We start from the raw sequence: 25,166 nt of genomic DNA on the forward strand, positions 1-25,166 counted from the left end.
TTCAATTATTTCCTCTGTTCATAGCAGTGATTCTTCAACTCATATAGTACAATCTTATGGTCCATCTCTCTTCAGTGATGAAAGCATTAAAAACTCTTTGCAGAGATCTGGGTATACTTCGACTCTTCCAAGACCAGGATCTAACAGCAATCCTAATGATGTGGGAATTCCCCTTTTTTCTTCTTCTGTGACCTCTTCTTCACCAGCTCCCTCTGCTTCTTCTGTCTTTGGAGGTTGTGAAAGCTCAACCATGTCTCGAAATTTGAGCAATAAACCTCACATGAAAACTACTGGTTCTCAAACAAACAACTTGCGTACTACTGCCTCGCAAACTAACCATTCTAACCCGGGTCAGAGGGCTTCCAGCAAACCTTCATCCAATAAAACAACTGAAACAAGTCAAGGCAACCAGACAGCAAATGGGACTAACCTGGCACACTCTGCCCTGCACTGGAAGGTGTATAATTGGGATGCATACAGGGAGGAGGCAGAGTGGTCTAATTCTCTAGGGCGCAGCATCAAAAGTCAAGGCCAAGAGGGTAATCAAGTAAGTAATTTACTGACACACTCATTACATCACCCTGCAGGTTATTATGCGGTACAGCTGTATATGTCTCTACTACACTCCTCTTCTCTTTTTGGTCTATTATGTACACATCCTGTTCCATTCAAAAGTTTTGTGCACTTTTTAGCTCCAATGATGATTCAGAACTGTAGGTACTGTAGTGCAGTATACTATATTTTATAGCTGTATCTTCAATACCCATATAGTAAACATGAACTGTATAATGCATGGGTGTCTTTTATCACCTTTAATTTTATCACCTTTAATTTAATGACATTTTTAGATGGTACCAGTCCTATTGGCAACAGTGGTATTGGTTTGATTTTTTAAACTTTGCAATAGTGATTTTCAGTTTTTAATTTACTAGTTTGTCTCTTAATGCATGGTTTAGTTTCATATCTTGAAATGCCTAATACTGTATATTTGAGACTAAAGCTAAGTTAATGTACATATATAAAAGTATAGTTTTTATTTTCGTTTAATTTTTGCATATTTAATTTTAACACATAAGTGGATCTGAAATATTGCGGTGCTTATCATAGTCCTAGAAATTGAATTTTGTATAAGTAGATTTAGAATGCAAAATCAAGTTAGTGATAGTAAAATGAAGTACTGAACCAAGACAATGAACACTTATGACAAGGTACATTATTATACTTGGTATTTTAGGTAAATTACGATAATTCTATGCAGTAAATGATATTATAGACAAGTAGTAGCAATTATATGTGTTTTCTCAGTCGTTGCCAAAATATTTACTTCCTAGTCACTAATTATAGAGGGAAATTTTTTTAGAGTAAACACAAAAAATTTTAGAACAAAATTATGTTTCTTTGATATCAAGTTATTTAGATTAGATGTCACTGTATTATGCTTTATATTTAATATTTTTTCATATGAATTTGAAGATTCAGGGACTTTTAGGTAAACTAAAGGGCAAGTGGTATGAAAGGAAATCTTTGATAGATAGTATATTTATTCATCAATCAGACACACGTGTACATCTCGCTGAGACTATATTAATTTTCCTGCTCAGGATTATTGAGACATTACTCCTCCAGATATTATTTTGGACTTGTATTGCTCTATTAATCTATACTGATATGCTTTTCCTAATTACTATGTACAATATGGGCTTTACATTTCTTTTAATTAAAAAACTATGTCTACTCTTGGCTTAATGTTTTATTTTTTGAAGGGTGTTCTTAAACTACTCTCACCATTTTAAAATTAATTTATTTGCAATCTTATTATAGTTAAAGCTTCATTCAAGGCCCCATGGCAAAAATCAGGTTGAAAATTATGAACTATTTATGTAAAATTAATATCTTAACAATCAAGCTTTATAAAGATTATATATTTCTTGTCAAAAGTAATTTTTAAAGCAGGAAAAGACATGGAGCAGCTGATCCTTTTAAAAATAAAAGTATTTACATTAAATATTATAAGGAAAACTTTATCCCTTTTTCAAGATCATTAGTACACCTGCTGCTTGCATTTTACTTTGCATATGTAGAAATCAAAACACAACCAAATGAATCATAACACTTCAATACTAAATACATATGACAAGACACTTTTAAAGAAAGCAATGGGAAGTCAGACTATTTATTTTATGAAAATGACCCCAGTTGACTAAAAGAGGAGAAAGCTGCAGCTGCTTCTCGTCCATTCCTGGTATGCTTCCTTGTCTTATGTTCCTAAACCGCCCACAGCATCACCCTCCCTCCCTGCTCTATAATGCACCCCAGCTTTACCCAACAGCACTTGCATGAGAATCTACTATTTTAAGGATGTGATAAACATAGACCAACATTAAATGAAATACTGTTTTAAGTCTTTTATGTTATTCTATGTATTATACATCCTTAATGTTTGACATTGGCTGTTTCTTTTACAAATTACTATGCATTCCCTGTCATGGCATCTCACTGATCATTTTATTCAAAGTTACAGGGGAATCTTATTTTGGACCCATGCCATAGTTTTCAGCAATTATTTTGATCTCAGGTGCCTTGTCAGTATTTTCTTCTTGAGTCTCCCAATTACTGAAGGAGTTGTTCAGGTAAGAATATAGCTGTGGGCAGGTACAGGCAATGGGATGATTATTGAGGGTATTATTGTTCACAGCACATCGGGGGTGTGGGCGGGCACACGCGAAGGGGCAGTGCAGGAAGCTTGGAACTCATCTTGGGGCCCCTCATACAGAGTGCCCTTCAGTAAGTATTGGGTCAGGTCACATAGGACTTTTCCTGGAAGATTCCTTCAGTCCCTATAAAAGGGGCAGTTTTTCAGTGTAGTGGTTCTCTTGCTGCATTTAACCTATGAAGAGAGAAATTTAAACAATTATTTGAAATCATTTTGAAGCTTTTGTAATTTTACATGTATTTAAATTTACCAAGTAAGTGCAGCAAGAATGAGGGATTTCAGGGGTTTTCGCACGGCGATATTAACGGAAATGATTGAGTCACTAACTTAATCAAAGCCTGTACTGTACATTATTTGTCATCTTAGCTATGTACTGTATTATACTGTGCTTGAAGGTAATGTGCAAATATTACCTTACAGTATTCAATATTTTATTACTGAGATCACAAATAAAACAGCAGTGAATCAATACTAGAGGTTAGTTGCATTTTTCAAAAGAAATTGAAATTTCTTAACGGTAGAAGTAGGAAATTTAACCTAACAGTGATGTAGATTGGAATTGGTTCTTAAGTATGTGTGGAATATCTGTGTATATGTAAGTTTCACAATTTCTTGATGCTATGAATTGATATTAATGCATAACACGCAAAAGCTTGCTCCTCCTCTGTTGACCTTGGACTAACGACTGCAGACTTAAGACAGGTGTGAGAGACGAAGTGGACTTTACTTTTTTTTTAATATTTTTTTTCTATTACTGTATATGTTTTCTGTATTTACATTTACCTTATGTATTGTGCATGCAGTATTTAATGTGACTATTGCATGACACTTGATGGAAAAAAAATGTAGCATGTTAAACAGCATCCATCATTTAAATAAAATAACATCAGTATACTAATAAATAGCAACCCATTCATGCATGTCTGCTATGGAGTATAAAATAATTTAGAATTTTGGTTGAAAAAGTTATACAATTGTGAAAGACCAGCATATACTCATACAATATATTATGAAGCATTTACTGTCTTAAATGAATTATTATTGTACTATACTGTAGTAAATAGTACATATACTGTACATGTAATGTGTTCATAATTTTTTTTTCTTTAAACTACCATTCTGCAAGGAGTCAATGGACATAGTTAATTAATACAAATCACATGTACAAAAATAATGTCCATAAAGTACTGTATAGGGAGCCATATCACGTTTTAGGTTATGGCATCACTTTTTTTAGACTAGATGAACATAAGAAAAGTAAACCTTTTTATTTCAATGAAGTTTATCTGCGGTTCACTAGACTTCCTCTTGTGAAGCTCGTACCTATCTGTGACTTCATTAAAGATGAAAAGTTTCCAATCTCCCTAACTCCACTTACCTCCCTCACAAGGATATTATGAGTGCAAATGCCATCTTTGGTGTTCTATGGGAAACAAACTAGAACTGAGTATTGACATTATTTTGCATCTTGTTGCTAATCATACCTGCCATAATTTTTCTTACCTGATTGCCAGTTTCAAGGTTTCTTGTATTTCTGTTAATTTAGATAGTTCAAATGCACATAGGTATATTTTCTTCTGGTTTTAAGATTAGTTTGTGTGCTAAATGTTCAGTGAATAGGTTATTATTGGAGGAAAAAGATCCTCATTCTGTTGTCCTGTGTTGAGGACAACAGCATGATTCAAAAGATACCAGATGTTCAAGTTACCAGGTAACCATGATGGAAGAGTATATTAAACCAGCATCTAAATGGGGTCATGATACGGATTCTAAATGTAAAAGAAAAGACTATTCTAAATCAGGGAAGCATTCAAAACAAAGTTCAAAGAAGGCCAGGCTAGTGGATTTTGTTGGTAGGTTGGCCAGGCCACCAGCCACCCGTTGAGATACTACCGCTGAGAGTTATGGGTCCTTTGACTGGCCAGACAGTACTACATTGGATACTTCTCTCTGGTTACGGTTCACTTTCCCTTTGCCTACACATACACCGATTAGTCTGGCCTCTTCTTTACAGATCCTCCTCTGTTCTCATACACCTGACAACACTGAGATTAACCAAACAATTCTTTACCCAAGGGGGTTAATTACTGCACTGTAATTGTTCAGTGGCTACTTTCTTCTTGGTAAGGGTAGAAGAGACTCTAGCAGTGGTATGCAGCTCTTCTAGGAGTAGGCCACTCCAAAATCAAGCCATTGTTCTCTAGTCTTGGGTAGTGCCATAGTCTCTGTACCATGGTCTTCCACTGTCTTGGGTTAGAGTTCTCTTGCTTAAGGGTACACTCGGGCACACAGAATCTAATTTCTTTTCCTCTTGTTTTGTTAAAGCTTTTATAGTTTAGATAGAAAATATTTATTTTAATGTTACTGACTTTAAAACATTTTATTTTTCCTTGTTTCCTTTCCTCACTAGGTTATTTTCCCAGTTGGGACAATCTCATGGTTGATGAAATACCCAGACGACGAAGAAGGAGATAATAACGATAAAACCTCAGATGACCGATTCATTCTGTTTCTGTTACTCCAAGAATCTTGTCAAATCCCAAATTTTGAATTTTGGAGATTACTTGGCTTTTGGTGAATCAAGTAATAGAAGAGGGTTTTGATTCCTAAATATTTTTTATAACTGACTGGTTCCAGGACCAAAAATGTTAGGGGGCTAAAGGGTTGGAGCCCAGTTATGGATGTATAGAATTTGAATAAGAATACCATTCTCGCCAAGCTTTTGATGGGGGACTCCTACAGTTCTGGGGGTACTGGAGAAAGAAGTTTGTATTGTGTCTATTTCTACATACCTATTCATCTGCAGTCAAGAAAGCTCTTCCAGTTGTTGTATGGGATAAAGGGTTATCAATTCAAACCCCTCTGCTTTGCCGTCAGAACGGCTCCTCAAGTATTCACAAAGGTGATGGTTTCAATCTCCAAGTGGCTCTTTTTCCTGGGTGTAAGAATACCCGAGTGACTGGTTGATTTTAAATTCATTGCTGGGAAAGGTTCATGGCCATCAGGCATGCTTGGTCAACATGCTACAGTGTTGGGAGTCCTGGGCAGTCTAAAGATGTCCCTCCTGACTTTCGCAACACACAAGATTCTCTACTTAAGGATAGCAATAGCCTCTGTTCCTTTTCGGCTGTAAAAGATAATTTGGTCCTTCGTGAATCAGTTGGAAAATTTTAAACCGATTAAGCGTCTATCGGTGAATGTGGGGATGAGGTTCCTCAGTACATGGCATCTCTGGAGAAGTTAATTTCACTGAGGAATTTGAGGTAATAGTTATATCTCAACCGTCCTTGGGACAGGCTCTGGGGGAAAAAATACGTTTCCAGTTCAGAACCAGTTGGAACTAATCAAATGAAGCAGACACCCTAATAATTTGTCTTGAGGAGTTTTGTTGCAGGTAAAAGATTAGGCCCCTTCGTCCTTCAGTGATGCATCCCAGGAAGAGTGGGGATCAACCATGGATTACAGTAGCTTCCCTTATCAGGGATTTGGACAGAATAAGATTTTTCCTTTCACATAAGCTGCCTGGAATTTTTAGAGGTATTCAAGACACTTCCGATTTCAGGAATTGCTCAAGATGGAGAAGTCTTAGGTGGTTTTTATGGGCAACAAAAGCAAGGGGGGCCTAGGCTAAAGACTATATTCCATTCAAAGGAGGTTTTGTTGTGGAAGGAACTATGGGGCGATCCATGTACCATTATAAAGTTCCTAATCTATTTTGTGGTATTAGATGCTAGGGGGTGCCTCTCATAAAATGCTGTCATTTCTTATGAAGGCATTAGTGCTGAAGTAACTTTCAAATTGAATTCAGTTTGAACATGGGACTTGGTAGTCAGTATTATGATGATTTTTTGTAGAAATCTTTCTTTGGAAAGAGTTTTGGCAGAAATTCTGTGGTGTACCATATCAATTTTTGTCAAACACTATTTGAAGGAAGCCTGGTTTTCCTTTAACATTACTGGGCATAGCATCAGATCCTATGGTTGTTGAAGCCTATGTTATTTTTGGATCTGTATGTAGGGTAATTTTGTATTGATTATAGGTAGCTTATAGTTTGTATTGTTTTATCTGCCCTCTTGGCAATAGTTTATATAGTTTTCTCAATCTAAATTTGTATTATACTGGAAAATGAAGAGAGTTCCTATGACATTTGGTAGAAAAATTTGAGATGCTGATAAACTTATGTTACTCTTCAGTGTGGGATTCAGCTTAGTGAACCACAGTTAAGGGTCCTTTAGAGAAAACAGAATTTTGATAATAAAATTTGATTAGTGATGTCAAGAGGCCTATAAATTCAGAAGTAAAAAATACATGAAGTGTACCGCCACTTAATTTGTTAAAAATACATGAAGTGTACCTCCACCTAATTTGTTTACTATAGAACACTGCAGATGGCATGTGCAACCGTAACATCCTAGGGGAGAGGCAATTTGAGAGAGGGAGAATGGAACTTTAATTTTTTTTTATAATAGTTTTCTAAATGAATCATGAAGCCAGGTGAACCCCAGGTAAATAATGAATATTAAAATACAATAATACATAAATGTTGCTGCTGTTGAATATATTGTAGCCGTGTTAACTTGCATGGCAAAACAGATCCTCTCAAAACTAATGTTCAACTGTTAACAATTATCTTTAAAATCTATAAAAAAAAAATAATACTACAACTGCTACATGTAATTATGTTAATACAAATTTCTACAGTAATTTATGCATAAAATAGTAAAATTTCTATTAAATTTAAAAGAAACTAGTTGGAAATAATAAAAACCAAAAGTTATTAATTGGTACTGCACATGCCATCTAGATACAAAAAGTCATTTTACTTTCAGCATGAAATTTCAAAACTTGTTTCATGGCACTTTCAGTGTGATTATAAAAATATCTAATTTTACATTCTATATTTCATTTACAACCTAGATAAATTCCTTTACACTAAACTTTACAAAGAGATAAGATGATTACAAATAACATGTGCCTTGAAACCCAATGTAAAATTATAGCAAGATAATACTACAGTATAGTCAAACTTAAAAGAAAAAAAAACTGGTTAAGAATTATTACACTGCACTTTTTAATCCTTATAAAATTTCAAAATTTTATAAATTATTTCTTGCTTTAGAAAAATGCATCATCTTCCTCATGACTGTTTAGAGAGGATTTGAATTTAGTCTGCAATTTATTTATTGAAATTTAACAATGGTATTGTGCAAATCCTAACCCCAGATTAAACCATTACTAACAGTTTATGAATAATCATAATGAATAATATGTATGGATTGAGGAATATAACACTGAATAATCAAAATGAATAATATGTATCATATTTGACATGACATTGTAATGTTCAAGTAGTCCATAAAGAATTAATCAATACAGCTCTATAAAATTAATATCTGAACAAGTGACAATTTTTAATACTACTTTTATTCATTTCTACAGGCATCAACAGCGGTAGTCAGTGATAATGGTGTGAACTCTGTCAAAGTGAATGGGTTCATTGACGGTCATCAGACAAATGGAAGTGGAAATAAAACCTTGACACTCAATGGCTTTACACAAAAATCAAAAACAGCCCCAATTTCAGGAGAGTTCATCAAGATAAATGGTAAAGTGAATGGCCACACCAATGGTCATGTGAAAAGCAATCTGAACAGCTTTACAAATGGTAATTTTATTAATGGAGATAATGGTCATTTTAAAAACTACATGGGACATTTGAATGGATTTTCAAAAGGGTTCTTTGGTGGACATCCGTCTGACCATTCTAATGCCTATATGAACGGTAGTTTTGAAATAGAAAGTAAAAACAATAAAAATGTGACTTTCAAAATTCCAGTAGAAAAATCTCACTTGAGAATCGGTAGTGGAAACCTTACAGATGGAGTAAGTGGCTTCCAGGAAGAAAATCATTTAAAAATTAAAAATGATATGGGGATTTGTACCTCATCAAAAGTTTCACTGAAGCAAGGTGAAGTTACAGATGAAATTAGCACTGAACTGTGATAGCTTATTGTTCTTGATGTATATATAATGTTTATTTTGTTATTGAATCACTTTAATTGTACATGTGTTAGAAGTGCCAAATGTTATCTGAAATTTTAAATCTAATTTAAATACAGTTAAGATTGAGTTTTCTACAGAATTTAAAAATTACTATGGGAGTAATGTTTATCACAGAATATATATGTACTACTGTATTGGTGTGAGCTAAGTTTTGTAAATATTTGTAAATAAATAACTCAATAACTTTAACATCTGCATTAGGTTTGGTTGGGTTAAGAATTTCATAATAAGTTAGATGGTTGAATAAGATCAATCTTTTTATGCTAAAGCATACAGTAGAAAAAATTTCCTTGTGAAAATCTTGTAGTTTATTAAGCTGACCCAACCTTACCTTGAGCCAATTTTGATCTCAAAGAGCTCATCAATATGTAACTACCAGGTCTCTCCCTTCCTTTTTAAAGAAAGGGGGTGAAGAGAACCTGCTGAACTGAACACGAGTAAAGCACTGTTTTGACTGTCGCGCTGCATCGTATGTCTAATAAAGATGAGTTTCATATATACGTATACAGAACTGTTACAATATACGATTGAATTGTAATGTTTTTAATGTACTAACTCTTTCATATGGCATTCTTATAATTCTGTTCATTAGCTAATTTTGATGCTCACTGTTTTGCACATTGTCATCTAGAGATAAAAGAATGTGAATGGTGTGCTCCATGCGTTCTAGTGAGGCGCCCCCGACATATTATTGTTTATCACGAGTGGCTGCGAGGAGTCATTTTGTACACATGCAATATTCAGTATTTCGTCTTGTTTTTTGCACTGTATATACACTGTAATGTGCCCTCTACCAAGACACTACCTACAATGAGATGTTTGCTTGTGTCTTTAGGTTAGATGAAGCACATGCTTAAACAAGACAAAATGATTCACAGTTACAGTTCCAAGCCATTGCACATGCTACTAGAATGCTTGGGACTATAACTGTGGGAGTTTATAATCTACTAAAATTAATGTTGCTAGAACCTGTTAATGCTAAGTTTTGCATTCCAGACTATCTGTAGTATAGTAAATAAATAATCTACCATCAACAATGATTTTTATAAACCTCCAAAGATAAAATTTGTAGTTTTGCTTAAAATTATACAAACTACCAGGTTGCACAAAACCTACAGTGCTCATAATGGGAGGAATAGGTTGCCAAATCAAAGAGAAAAACACAAAGCAGTTGACAACATTACAAATATTTTATATTTTGAGTTTCATGTAAAATTTCTTAATTTGCATTTAGTTCAACTTCTGACCTTTGGCTCAGGAGTGAAAGGTGGGAGGTTAATCTTTGAAGGAGCCATAGGTGTTTTGTATAGCTAGGAAAAAACGCAAAATACTTTCATAATTTACTTCTTACTGTTGTAAGTTTGAAATTTTGAAGTTCTGCGATTTAACTACCTGATTAGGAAGATCATTCCACATCTTGGTCACAACTGGAATGAAACTTCTAGAATACTGAGTAGATAGTATTGAGCCCTATGATGGAGAAGGCCTGACTAATTGAATTAACTGCATGCCTAGTACTGTATTATGAACAGGATGGAACTGTCTGGGAAGATTTGAATGTAAAGGATGGTCAGAATTATGAAAAATCTTATCCAACATGCATAACGAACTAACTGAATGACGGTACCAGAGAATTACTATTATCTAGATCAGGAATAAGAAATTTAATGGACCATAACTTTCTGTCCAACAAATTAAGATGAGAATAAGCAGCTGAAGACCAGACTGGAGAACAATACTTGAAACAAGGTAGAATGAAAGAATTAAAAACACTTCATCCAAATAGATTGATACAAAAAAAATCTTTTAAAAAACTTTCTCAATAAGCCAATTTTTTGTGCAATTGAAGAAGACATAGACCTAACGTGTTTCTCAAAAGTAAATTTTCTGTTGAGAATCAGACCTAAAATTTTAAGTCATACGGAGTTAAAGAAACTATCAATGCTGAGATCTGAATCTTGAGGAGCCACTGCCCTTGACCTACTTACAATCATACTTTGAGATTTATGATTCAACTTCATGCCCCATAATTTGCACCATGCGCTAATTTTAGCTAGATCTCTATTAAGGGATTCAGCAACCCCAGATCTACATTCAGGAGATGGAATTGATGCAAAGAGAGTAGCATTATGTATGTAACAAGATTGTTTTTTTTAGGCAAAGCCACATGTCGTGTGTAATTAGTATGAAAAGTAATGGGCCAGGAACACTAACCCAAGGAACACCAGATATCAAATTCCTATACTCTCTATGGTGCCCATCAACAACTTGTTGCGATCTATTACTTAAAAATTCAATAATGATGATAAGAAATGACCCACCCACTCCCAACTGTTTGAGTTTAAAAAGATTGGGCTTTATATATTTACTTTTTTTTTTTAAATTAATAAAGTGCGTTAGTTTGATACTGTGATAACCAAGAGAAGTTTATAGTTTAGCTTGATAGCCTACTTAAGAAAAATAAGTATGCACATAGCAAGAATGTGTAATAAAAATGATATTTTAATTATAAAATAAATTTTTGAATATACTTACCCGGTGAATACATAATAGCTGCAACTCTGCGGCTCGACAGAAAACACACTCAAAAACTCGCGAGCGATCGCTATGAAGGTTGCGGGTGTGCCCACCAGCGCCACTATCGGCCAGATACCACTCTTGCATGTAAACAAACCCTTCAATTCTTCTCGTCCCGCTGCGTCTCTATTGGGGAGGAAGGGAGGGCCTTTAATTTATATATTCACCGGGTAAGTATATTCAAAAATTTATTTTATAATTAAAATATCATTTTTAAATATCTAACTTAGCCGGTGAATATATAATAGCTGATTCACACCCAAGGCGGTGGGTAGAGACCAGAGTTAATTAAGTTTACAGCGTATAAGCTAAGAGTTTTTGACAGTTATCAATATAACAAAACCAAAATATATAGGTACCTGGTAAGGAAGTTGACTTAGACGATTACTCTGCCTTATAAGTCTGTCTTCCTCACGAAGCCCAGCGATCCTCTTAGGATGCTGAAAGACTCCCAGGAGCTGAAGTATTAAGGGCTGCAACCCATACAACAGGACCTCATCAAACCCTTAATCTGGGCGCTCTCAAGAAATGACTTTGACCACCCGCCAAATCAATCAGGATGCGAAAGGCTTCTTAGCCTTCCGTACAACCCAAAAAAACAATATTAAAAACATTTCAAGAGACAGATTAAAAAGGATATTGGAATTAGGGTAATGTAGTGGTAGAACCCTCACCCACTACTGCACTCGCTGCAACGAATGGACCCAGTGCGTAGCAGTCCTCGTAAAGAGTCTGGACATCTTTTAAGTAAAATGACGCGAACACTGACTTGCTTCTCCAAAAAGTCGCGTCCATAAAACTTTGCAGAGATTTATTTTGCTTGAAGGCCACGGAGGTTGCTATATCTCTAACTTCGTGCGTCTTAACCTTAAGCAAACATCGGTCTTTCTCATTCAAGTGAGAATGAGCTTCTCGTATTAAAAAAATCTGATAAAATATGACAAAGCTTTCTTTGACATAGGCAATGAAGGTTTCTTAACTGAGCACCATAATGCCTCACATTTACCTCGTAATGACTTAGTACGAGCTAAATAGAACTTAAGAGCTCTAACAGGACATAATACTCTTTCCAGTTCGTTGCCTACGATCTCTGATAAGCAAGGAATATCAAAAGATTTAGGCCAAGGACGAGAAGGCAGTTCATTTTTGGCCAGGAAACCAAGTTGAAGTGAACAAGTAGCTTTTTTCTGTAGAAAAGCCGATGTTCTTACTGAAGGCATGAAGTTCACTGACCCTTTTAGCCGAAGCCAAGCACACTAGGAAAAGTGTCTTGAGGGTGAGATCCTTCAGGGAGGCTGAATGTAATGGCTCAAACCTGTCTGACATGAGGAACCTTAGGACCACGTCTAAGTTCCATCCAGGAGTTGCCAAACGACGTTCCTTAGAGGTCTCGAAAGACTTAAGGAGATCTTGGAGATCTTTATTGTTGGAAAGATCTAAGCCTCTATGTCGAAAGACCGAAGCCAACATGCTCCTGTAGCCCTTAATCGTGGGAGCTGAAAGGGAGTGAACCTTTCTCAGATGTAAAAGAAAATCTGCGATTTGGGCTACAGAGGTACTGGACGAGGACACAGATGCTGACTTGCACCAGTCTCGAAAGACTTCCCACTTCGACTGGTATACTCTAATGGTAGAAGCTTTCCTAGCTCTTGCAATCGCACTGGCTGCCTCCTTTGAAAAGCCTCTAGCTCTTGAGAGTCTTTCGATAGTCTGAAGGAAGTCAGACGAAGAGCGGGGAGGCTTTGATGGACATTCTTTACGTGGGGCTGATGTAACAGATCTACCGTTAGAGGAAGACTTCTTGGAAAGTCTACCAGCCATTGAAGTACCTCGGTGCACCACTCTCTCGCGGGCCAGAGGGTAGCAACCAACGTCAACCTTGTCCCTTCGTGAGAGGCGAACTTCTGCAGTACGAGGAGGCAAAGAGGTCTATGGTGGGTTGACCCCAAGTAGCCCAAAGACTCTTGCCCACGTCCTTGTGGAGGGTCCATTCCGTGGGTATCACCTGACCCCTCCGACTGAGACAGTCTGCCAAGACGTTCAAGTCCCCCTGGATGAATCTCGTCAACAAGGAGATGCCTCGAATTCTTGACCATAAGAGAAGGTCCCTTGCGATCTCGAGCAGCGTGAAAGAGTGTGTGCCTCCTTGCTTGGAGATGTACGCCAAAGTTGTGGTGTTGTCTGAGTTGACCTCTACCACTTAGTTTCGAAGAAGCCTTCTAATATCATCAAGGCCAAGTGGACTGCTAATAGCTCCTTGCCGTTGATGTGCATGCTCTTCTGACTTGAGGTCCACAGACCCGAGCATTCCCGACCGTCCAGGGTCGCACCCCAACCCAAATCCGACGCGTCTGAGGACAACACGTGGTTTGGGTTCTTGACTGCTAGGGATAGTCCCTCTCTCAGACTGATATTGCTGTCCCACCATTTCAGGCATGCCTTTACTGGTTCGGAGACTGGGAATGATACCGTCTCTAATGTCTTGTCCTAGTTCCAGTGAGAGGCTAGATGGAACCGGAGAGGCAGAAGGTGTAGTCTCCCTAGTGAGACAAACTGCTCCAGGGATGAGAGAGTCCCTACGAGACTGTTCCAACTCCTGACTGAATAAACGTTTCGTTTCAGCATTAGTTGGACTTCGAGCAGGGCTTGACTGCGAATCTCCATCCCCAAATATAGAATAATCTGGGATGGGATCAGTTGGGACTTTTAGGTTGACCAAAAGTCCCAACTCCCTGGCCAGACTCAACGTCCAATGTAGATCCTGCAGACAGCGAAGACTGGACGATGCTCTGAGAAGCCAGTCGTCCAAGTACAGGGAGGCTCGGATCCCCTATAGATGGAGGGATTTTGCCACATTCCTCATGAGCCTCGTAAACACGAGAGGCGCAGGACTGAGGCCAAAGCACAGGGCTCGAAACTGGTACCCCACATTCCTGTAAACAAACCTCAGAAACGGTTGGGAATCCGGTTGTATAGGAATGTGGAAGTATGCCTCCTGAAGGTCGAGAGAGACCATCCAGTCGCCTTCCATAAATGCTGTCAAGACAGCCTGGTAGACTTCATCGTGAAGTTTGTCTTGACAATGAACACATTGAGTGCACTTGCCTCTTACGTACTCCTGCAGTGAACATGGCTGCCAAATCATTGGAGCCATCCCTGAGGGACTTGTTCCTGCAGAGAACGTGACTGTCAGATCATTGGAGCCATCCCTGAAAGCCTTGTTTATGCATGACATAATTGTACAGCAAAACTTCAAAGGCTCGAAAATAGCTCTGAAGTCGACCTGTAAAATCTTGGAGCGTCTCATGGCCAGGCGCCAGGGAGAGCCTATGAGGTTTGAGAAGTCTATCTGGGCAGAGGCAGGAACTCCCAAGCCGAGAACTTCTCTCGTGTCATATCAGACTCTCGCTCTATAAGCCAGCTTAAAAGAAGGGAAAGCAAAGGCTGTCTCCCCCAAACTCCTCCTGGTGATAAACCAGTCGCCTAGCAAACGTAAAGCTCTCTTAGAAGAGCGAGAGAGCACTAGCTTATAAAACAACGGCTTCGAAGTAGCTAGGCCTAGTGTAAGCTCTGACGTTTAGGCGAACGAGGAGCAGCAGTTACAAAAAGATCCGGACAAAGATCCTTAAAAATCAGCATGATTTATTTAAAGTCCATAGAGGGCTAAGCAGCTTTAGGCTCCTCTCCATCTGACAGAGTCCTCAAGGGAATATCAGTAGGAGGGGGAACAGCAACTTCCTCATCTGAAGGAACCTTGTCCGACAATAGCCGAGTCTCAAGCAAGGGAGAGACCTACCGTGGTGGCAATGCTTTACAAGCAGAGTCCACACGCACTGGTGCATTAGTAGCGGACCAGGACGCAACGTCATGTAACTGCTTGACAGTCTGTGAACTGTCAACAACAACAGGTGCGTGAGGACGCACAGCGTCCACTCGAGACTGCTTTGACCGCCTAGACTGAGCAGTCAAAACAACTCTAGAATGCGGAGGTTGACGCTCAGCGTCAAAACAAGTCAACTCCGATTGTTGGCGAACGTCCTGAACGTCAACAGGAGCATCAGCAAGTGGCCTAACGTCCAAATGTGGCTGAAAATCCACACGAGACCGCATCGAGTGTGGTTCTAAACAACCTGACTGACGTGACTTGGCTACGCCAACGTCAACAGGACGCACAAAGGAACGTTAGGGTGGCTGAAGGCCAGGATCTCGATGAGATAAACGGCTAGGCTCAACGGACTTATCGGCAGAATAATCTTCCATAAGGGAGGCAAGCTTATTCTGCATGTCTTGCCGTACAACCCATTTAGGATCAACGGGAATGGTTGCGGTAAGAGACGAGGGTAACGTCTGTGACTGCAAAACCTTGCCTACAAAAAGACTCTCGGAGTCTGTGTTACGCTTTTGTTTAGGCGGCGAGCAGTCTTCCGATGACTGCATAGGGTCAGAGCTGTCCTAATAGTTAAAACCAGGACGCTGGACCTGTCTTGAAAGGACTGACTTTCGCTTAAAGGGCCTCGAAACCTTGATCCATGGTTTCTTATGCGAAAAGCCTTCGGATGACGAGGAGAAAATCGTCTCTCTCGCCTTATGGTAGAGGTGATCTTGGTAAGATACACCTGATACCATAGAGGGAACGTCTGTTCGCTGATCAAGGCCTCTCGAACCCATAAGTCGTACGACATTACTTCTCCCCTGGGCTTGGGAGCTAGCAAGAGGTCCCGGACTAGGCGAACGACAGGCACGAACAGACGAACCCTCGGTCGCAACACTGATAACACTTTGCGCAATATCACTTTATCACTACGATTTTCTGTTTTGCACTTATTTCACTGAAATCGAATTTTTTAACAATTCACATTAGGTATGAATAAAACTGATTTCTACCTGAAGCACGCAATTCTACCCTCATCAAAAGGTTGTAATTGCGAAATCAGTCGTATAATGTAAGCACATTAATACCAGCAAAAAACAGTAAACATATTTTAAGATAAAAAAATCAGTGGCTGGGGAAGAGACTAAACACTAGTTCATTCAAAACTACGTTTTCAATCTCTCACCGTACACTGCCTTGGGACGAGAATAAAAACTAAAAACGTTTTATCCTTTCTCCCCGTACAGAGACTAGGGACGAGAGTAACTCGAGAACAACGTTACTCGCTTGGGACGAGATAAAGATCGGAATGTTCTCTCTTCGTCTCTATCTCTCTCTCTCTCTCTCTCTCTCTTGATTTCGCACCGAAGAGAAGAGCCCACTTACCTTTCGTCAATAAACAGGTTATTTGACCAAAGGAAAAAACTGAAAGGTTTTTCAATTAAAAGTTCCTTTAAAATAGTCTTTAAAACATTTAAGCTTTGAAAGAAAAAAGAACAAAACGTCAGAATCGATTTACTCTTTCTGCAAAGTGAAACCGTGATACTCTCTCTCTCTATCGTAACGATAGAGCGCAAACTGCGTAGCATAAATAAACTAAACGTTAGTTCATCTTTGAAACAGTACGAAGACTATTCAAAGAAAAAAAAAAAAACTATCATAAAATATTTACTAAAAATATTTCATTTAATAAGTTTTAAATCATTAGCTCTGTAAAAGTTATTTACGATTGAAAAGGGCTCAACGTTGTTTAACTTCGGTTTCCAAGTTAGGACCGCCTACTCTCAGGAAAGGTCGCATATAAACAAATCATTAAAATTTATTTTGATGTTTATTATAAATGGAAAGCTAATCGAAGAGGCCTAATAAAGGCGGTTGAGATATAAAATATATAGAGGTAAATCTATAATTAATTTATAACGTGATAAGATAATTGCTAAAAGCCTAAAACACACTTCCGTCTAAGGGAAGGGTCGGCCATTTAAAAGTCAAAGAAAGTCCATACTCTCTTTCTTGTCATCAAAAATTAAATCTATCCAAAAACGAGTTCAAGATTTAAGATGAAGATAAAACACCTGCACTGCGAAAGCTCAAACCAAAATGAAGTACTTCACCAAATATGTTGAGAAAACTCCAGGTTCTACAGCGAGTATTGATACGTCTTGTCGTCAACGTCGACAGAGAAGAATTGAAGGGTTTGTTTACATGCAAGAGTGGTATCTGGCCGATAGTGGCGCTGGTGGGCACACCCGCAACCTTCATAGCGATCGCTCACGAGTTTTTGAGTGTGTTTTCTGTCGAGCCGCAGAGTTGCAGCTATTATATATTCACCGGCTAAGTTAAATATTTAAAAACTGAAATTGCTGGTTGACAAAATATGAAATAAATCAATAAATAGATTCAATTAATATCTAAATGTGTGAATTCTTATTACATTCATAGTCTAGTTAGTAATAGCAGGATCAGCTGATTGAAAACAGTGGATGGAGAGTTAGGAGTTGACGGGCGGGTTGCAAGAGTGAGAAATATTCAGTTTTCTAGTTTAAGGTCGAGAAGTTCGCACTTCATAGACTTTTAGCTATGTGACTTCCAGATAAGTATCAAAATATTTTATTTTATTATTAAAGTTACATAAATATTATTCATTATAGTTTGTTCTATTTTCTATCATTCCCTTCTAAAGTTTATTCTTTACTAGATTGTTTTTTTACATATTGAGCTGTTTTTTCTATTAGGGTACTGAGCTTTTAGCATTCTGCTTTCAAATTAAGGTTGTAGCTTGGCTTGTAATGATCACAATATTCTACTTTTCTGAATCGCAACACATTCAAACTATACCAATCTTTTAGATCTTAGTCTTCTTGCAGGCACTAGACACCACATCTCTTTTCAACTTAGTCATACATAATGTAAATCTTCCCATTGTACGCAGGTCATGATTTTTGCAAATTTTAAAAGAGGCAAACATTTTAACACTTATAATGATATGAAAATACTGTATAAAAATATGACACAATATTTCTCTTATGGCCAGTATTGAAACTAAACATCTATAACCAAGACGTTTTATGAGGTAAAGGATAAAAAAGCTAAACAATACAAGAATAATGAAAATTACTTACCATTATAAAAATTAGGCTAAATTTCCCTCAACCTTCTTCTTCTTTTGACATCTCCTTAGATAGCTCTTGCTTTCTTCTTGCCTCTTGTCGTAAACATCTAGGACAAGTTGTAGATCGAGATGTGTAACAAAAATGATGCAAAACGGTAGAACATCCACTACATATGACAACTCCACCATCAAATGGGAATATTATTTCGCTGACATCGCATATTTCACAGATGTATCCTTTTCCTTGGCAAACCTAAAAATACAAATACTTGGTAAAAATACAAATACTTCATTATGAACTTTAATCAAAATACAGAATATCTACTCTTACATAATTAAATATTGGCCTTGTGTGAGACGAAGATAAAAGGAAAGGGTGAAGTGATGTTTGATGAAATGCCTGGTAGAGTGTCTGGGATTGAAAGGGGAAGAGCGAGAGAGGGTGTGGCTTTATTGCTGAGTGAATGGATGACAGGTAAAGTAGTGGAATGGAAGGAGATATCACCTAGGTTAATGTCAGTAAGGGTTAGGTTGGGTAGGGAATGTTGGGCGTTTGTCAGTGCGTATGGGCCAGGTAGTGAGAAAAGTGAAGAAGAGCGGAATGAGTTCTGGAATGAATTAACTAGGTGTGTAGAAGGACTGGGTAGAAGGAATTATGTAGTTGTCATGGGTGACTTAAATGCAAGAGTGGGCGCTGGAGAGGTAGAAGATGTCATTGGGAAGTATGGCGTACCAGGTGAAAATGAGAGTGGTGAGAGACTGGTAGATATGTGTGTTGAATAAGAGATGGTAATAAGTGCTAGCTTTTTTAAAAAGAAAGATAAAAATAAGTATACATGGGTAAGAGTGGCAAATGGAAGAGTTGTAGAAAGGGCATTTATGGATTATGTGTTGATAACTAAAAGAATGTTTGGAAGATTGAAAGACGTGCACGTGTTTAGGGGTATGGCTAACGGTATGTCTGATCATTTTTTGGTGGAAGGAAAATTAGTTGTAGCAAAAGAGTGGGGGAATAGAGTAGGTGGATGTAAAAGGGAGCTAGTGAGGGTTGAAGAGCTAATAAAACCGGGGGTAAAAAGTAAATATCAGGAAAGGTTGAAAATGACATATGACGAAGTGAAAGTAAGAAAAAATGGCAATTTAGAGGAGGAGTGGAAGTTAGTAAAAGAAAATTTTGTTGTGTGTGGCAAGAAGGTTGTTGGAGGCCGCATGAGGAAGGGCAGTGAATGGTGGAATGAAGGAGTGAAGGTAAAAGTGGAAGAGAAAAAGAGGGCTTTTGAAGAATGGCTGCAGAGTAATAGTATAGAGAAGTATGAAAAATATAGAGAGAAAAATGTGGAAGCAAAGCACAAGGTACATGAGGCAAAGAGGGCAGCTGACCTGAGGTGGGGTCAGGGATTGGGTCATTCATATGAGGAGAATAAGAAGAAGTTTTGGAAAGAAGTGAAGAGAGTAAGGAAGGCTGGCTCAAGAATTGAAGAGACAGTGAAAGATGGAAATGGAAGGTTGTTAAAAGGATTGAATTGAATTGAATATGGGATTTAGGCATTAAGCCAAGCACTGGGGCAGGGTTGTTAAAAGGAGAGGAGGCAAGGAAAAGATGGGCGGAATATTTTGAAAGTTTACTGAATGTTGAGGATAATAGGGAGCCAGATATAATTGCTGTTGCAGGTGTTGAGGTGCCAGTGATGGGAGATGAGAATGAGAGAGAGATTACAATAGATGAAGTGAGGAGAGCACTAGATGAAACCAGAGTAGGAAAAGCATCTGGTATGGATGGTGTGAGAGCTGAGATGTTGAAGGAAGGGGGTGTGACTGTACTTGAATGGTTGGCGAGATTGTTCAATGTGTGTTTTGTGTTGTCAATGATACCAGTAGATTGGGTTTGTGCATATATTGTACCACTATATAAGGGTAAGGGAGATGTGCATGAGTGTTGTAATTCAAGAGGTATTAGTTTGTTAAGCATAGTTGGAAAAGTGTATGGTAGAGTAATGATTAATAGGATCAAGGATAAAACAGAGAATGCAATCTTAGAAGTACAGGGTGGTTTTAGAAGAGGTAGGGGTTGTATGAATCAGATTTTTACAGTAAGGCAGATATGCAAGAAATATTTAGCAAAAGGTAAGGAGGTGTATGTTGCATTTATGGATCTGGAGAAAGCGTATGATAGAGTTGATAGGGAAGCAATGTGGAATGTGATGAGGTTATATGGAGTTGGTGGAAGGTTATTGCAAGCAGTGAAAAGTTTCTACAAAGGTAGTAAAGCATGTGTTAAGATAGGAAATGAAGTGAGTGATTGGTTTCCGGTGAGAGTGGGGCTGAGACAGGGATGTGTGATGTCGCCGTGGTTGTTTAACTTGTATGTTGATGGAGTGGTGAGAGAGTTGAATGGTCGAGAGCTTGGACGAGGATTAAAACTGGTAGACGAGAATGACCATGAATGGGAGGTAAATCTGTTGTTGTTTGCGGATGATGCTGTACTGGTTGCAGACACAGAAGAGAAGCTTGGCCGATTAGTGACAGAATTTGGAAGTGTGTGTGAGAGAAGGAAATTGAGAGTTAATGTGGGTAAGAGTAAGGTTATGAGATGTACGAGAAGGGAAGGTGGTGCAAGGTTGAATGTCATGTTGAATGGAGAGTTACTTAAGGAGGTAGATCAGTTTAAGTACTTGGGGTCTGTTGTTGCAGCAAATGGTGGAGTGGAAGCAGATGTACGTCAGAGAGTGAATGAAGGTTGCAAAGTGTTGGGGGCAGTTAAGGGAGTAGTAAAAAATAGAGGGTTGGGCATGAATGTAAAGAGAGTTCTATGAGAAAGTGATTGTACCAACTGTGATGTATGGATCGGAGCTGTGGGAATGAAAGTGATGGAGAGACAGAAATTGAATGTGTTTGAGATGAAGTGTCTAAGGAGTATGGCTGGTGTATCTCGAGTAGATAGGGTTAGGAACGAATTGGTGAGAGTGAGAACGGGTGTAAGAAATGAGTTAGCAGCTAGAGTGGATATGAATGTGTTGAGGTGGTTTGGCCATGTTGAGAGAATGGAAAATGGCTGTCAGCTAAAGAAGGTAATGAATACAAGAGTTGATGGGAGAAGTACAAGAGGAAGGCCAAGGTTTGGGTGGATGGATGGTGTGAAGGAAGCTCTAGGTGATAGGAGGATAGATGTGAGAGAGGCAAGAGAGCGTGCTAGAAATAGGATTGAATGGCGAGCGATTGTGACGCAGTTTCGGTAGGCCCTGCTGCTTCCTCCGATGCCTTAGATGACCGCGGAGGTAGCAGCAGTAGGGGATTCAGCATTATGAAGCTTCATCTGTGGTGGATAATGTGGGAGGGTGGGCTGTGGCACCCTAGCAGTACCAGCTGAACTCGGTTGAGTCCCTTGTTAGGCTGGGAGGAACGTAGAGAGTAGAGGTCCCCTTTTTTGTTTTGTTTCATTTGTTGATGTCGGCTACCCCCCAAAAATTGGGGGAAGTGCCTTGGTATATGTATGTATGTATGTACATAATTAAAGAATATGTAGTAAGGGGAAATTCATCCCCTGACCCTAACTCCTTTACAGTTCCATAAACACATACAGTATATATAGTTTTTTTTTTTTACATTTTATGTTAACCCTGGTATACCCTTTCACATATTCTATACAATATGAATTTTTTTATTGATAGTAAAATCATATTTGAAATCATAATCATATGTACACCGTATCTATCTATCTATCTATCTATCTATCTATCTATCTATCTATCTATCTATCTATCTATATATATATATATATATATATATATATATATACATATATATATACATATATATATATATATATATATATATATATATATATATATATATATATATATATATATATATATATATATATATATATATTATATATATATAACACACACACACACACACATATATATATATATATATATATATATATATATATATATATATATATATATATATATATGTATATATATATATATATATATATATATCTATATATATATATATATTATACAGTTAACTCCCCATTAATATGAATTCTGTTAACCAGACTTCAAAGCTACAAGAACAAATTTATTGTGATGTATTTTGCTACCACAAAATGTCCGATGTTACGCAGTTAAATTTCAAACACACCCACACACACAGAGAGAGAGAGAGAGAGAGAGAGAGAGAGAGAGAGAGAGAGAGAGAGAGAGAGAGAGAGAGAGAGAGAGAGAGAGAAGGGTTAATAAGAATCTATTCAAGTTTACAAACTAATAAATTTCAGTTATTAACGTAACAAGAAAGTAATATAATTTTACAAGTAATGTACATCCATACTTTTAAATATACATGTTTACAATTTAGCTTGTTTACAGTACATTGTGGCTCTTCATTTGTGAATGTGGTTTGCTCTAAGATAGTATAAATTAAAAAGATTTTGTAAGGTTGAATAACAAATTAAGTTATAAAATTATATTGCGATAGCATAAAATAAAATTAATGGTTACATTTAACAATGTTTATGTTCAATATCTTTGTTTATATCGCGTATGTAGAAAGCTGTGGATCGTCGGCGTCAACAGATGAGTCGTCTGTTGTAGTTGTTGTTGTTCGATATGCATCTTAATAACAAGCTGGTCTAGAGTTCGTTGAACAGAGTTCTTATTTCAAGGATTACGTAATAGGGAGCAAAATCATATCAACAATACTCTGTCAACTATATGCGAGTATAATTGTGATACCGTCAGGACCTTAAAAACCGCTGACAACAAAACCAAAATAAAAACAATCTGTAATTGCTGTTGTTAATATACATCTTGAATTGTTAATAGAAAACTACAAAAATTATTAAACGAAGTTCAAATAACATAGAAAATAATGATTATTTTTGACATCTTTCAGTTCATATACACTACGTAGTTAGCTATAGCTACAGATCAGCTGACGAAATTGAATGATGTCTTAATCCCTGCATACAATCGAACATAGATTTAAGTAAAGTAAAAGTTTATAGTGAGTATAGCATTTACCTGACTCTCTCTAGAAAAACAAAGATTTAAGTTAAATCTGTTCTATGTGTGTATAGTAAGGCCCCTCTGAGAGAGAGAGAGAGAGAGAGAGAGAGAGAGAGAGAGAGAGAGAGAGAGAGAGAGAATGTATTCACATTAATAATAGCTTTAAACAAAATGTATAAAAACCATATAAAATCAATTGTAAATAAATAAGCATGACTTTAAAAGGAAACAAATATGTTACGATCTGTTATCTATTTATCGAAATGAAAGAAAAAATAAATTGCTAATGTGTTTAATAAGTGCAGTAGCATTGAGCACCCATACATACCAGAAAGTACTGTTCGTTGTTTTTTTCAACTTGTATATGTACTTATTGATATAAAATTAATTGTAAGTAAATAATTAATAGACTAAAAGGAAAAATATGTTGCTATCTTTTATTTAATTACCGAAATGAAAGAAAAATAAATCGCTAGTGTTTGATATGCATACGTAGTAGCATTGTACTTTCGTACTTACAAGAAAGTATTGTTCACTGTTGTTTTTTAACTTGAATATGTACTTATTTACTGTATATAAAATTAATTATAAATAAATAACTATTAGACTAAAAGGAAAAATATGTTACAATCTGTTATTTATTTACAGAAATGAAAAAAATAAATTGCTAATGCATTTGATATGCATACGTAGTAGCATTGTGCATTCGTACATACCACACACTACAGTTCATTGTGATTTCTAACTGAAATATGTACATATTGATATAAAATTAATTTCAAATAAATAATCATTAGACAAAAGAAAAAATATGTAATGCTTTGTTATTTACTTACCGAAATGAAAACACAAATAAATCGCTAGTGTGATTGATATGCATACGTCATAGCAGTCTCCTAAGCGTCAGCGTTTACTGCGTCGGCACTCGCCCACAAATCATCAAGTGGTGCAGTAACAACGCCATCCAACGAGTCAATCATTGCCTCCGCGTCACCCTTTACCGGCTTGTCAACCATCACCAGCTCGTCAACGATCGCCATCTCGGCAGCGCTCACTTACTTTCCGGAGCTCTCCACCACATTAGCCTTCTCCATCAAGGCTACGCTCACCAACGCATAGACGCTCACCAACGCATAGACGCTCACCAACACGCAAGCCTTCACCATTGCTTCAGCAACCCAAGGTTGCTCAAAGCCTTGAAACACAGATGAAAGACAGCAGCCACCATCCTCCTCTAACTACCAAGAAGTCGCAACAACCTGTAAAGAACAGGTACGTGATCACAGAGGGAAGGAGCAGGAGCGGAGATCGCCCTTCAGATCATCAGTCCTCTCTCCGAGGAAGGGCAGAGTCCCACTTCATAGGTCACCGTCGCCCCATTACCCTTCCCGTAAATGCATAACAGTGCGACTGCCGGGAAAGGAGACCCCAAAACTACCGGGACCTAAGGCGGACCCAAATAGATCAGAGGCTCCGGATAAGACTTCTCAGAAGGTACCTTCAGTTTCCTTCCCTTCAGGGGACCTCTCAGACAGCGCCAGCATCAGCAGACAGCCCTGGTTAGGAGCCATCGTCAGGGCAGTTGTGCAAGCTTTTGGACCTGCCCTTTCAGCCAGCACTTCGGAAGCCTCTGAGAACCTCCAGCATTCATCGGTTTCAGCAGACGCACGGCAAAGGACCTCGGCTGTCTCCCCACAGAAGAGGAAAAGAGGAGTTCCTGAGATCGAATCTTTGCCTAGGGTAAAGGTGACTCCTGTTAGGCCATTGAGGACAAAGTTGAACCTTTCCGGTTCTCCTTTCCCCAGCTCTCCTGGCTCT

General features: G+C 37.7%; 3 protein-coding genes across 13 annotated transcripts in view; 1 reads left to right on the forward strand and 2 right to left on the reverse strand.

The window, feature by feature from the left end:
- LOC137631737 (band 4.1-like protein 4) overlaps window positions 1-9,710 on the forward strand; it is a 97,828-nt gene extending 88,118 nt beyond the window's left edge. For 2 of the 5 annotated variants that reach the window (XM_068363636.1, XM_068363637.1), the window contains exons 20-21: window positions 104-547; window positions 8,153-9,710. In XM_068363636.1, coding sequence (XP_068219737.1) covers window positions 104-547; window positions 8,153-8,716 — 1,008 coding nt within the window. In that variant the 3' untranslated portion in view covers window positions 8,717-9,710. Of the gene's footprint in view, window positions 1-103; window positions 548-2,695; window positions 2,785-8,152 lie in introns of all 5 variants that reach the window. The other 3 variants (XM_068363639.1, XM_068363640.1, XM_068363638.1) reach the window with 3 other exon arrangements.
- LOC137631735 (band 4.1-like protein 4) overlaps window positions 1-25,166 on the reverse strand; it is a 773,040-nt gene that overhangs the window by 267,986 nt on the left and 479,888 nt on the right. The gene's annotated exons all lie outside the window — the stretch shown is intronic.
- LOC137631739 (differentially expressed in FDCP 8 homolog) overlaps window positions 1,784-25,166 on the reverse strand; it is a 222,534-nt gene continuing 199,151 nt past the window's right edge. For all 3 annotated transcript variants that reach the window (XM_068363646.1, XM_068363644.1, XM_068363645.1), the window contains 2 exons: window positions 18,347-18,589; window positions 1,784-2,887 (listed from right to left, as the gene is read on the reverse strand). In XM_068363646.1, the coding sequence (XP_068219747.1) occupies window positions 18,374-18,589 (216 nt within the window). In that variant the 3' untranslated portion in view covers window positions 1,784-2,887; window positions 18,347-18,373. The remainder of the gene's footprint in view (window positions 2,888-18,346; window positions 18,590-25,166) is intronic.

This window comes from Palaemon carinicauda, chromosome 40, assembly GCF_036898095.1.
Source record: "Palaemon carinicauda isolate YSFRI2023 chromosome 40, ASM3689809v2, whole genome shotgun sequence".
In the NCBI taxonomy this organism is placed as follows: domain Eukaryota; kingdom Metazoa; phylum Arthropoda; class Malacostraca; order Decapoda; family Palaemonidae; genus Palaemon; species Palaemon carinicauda.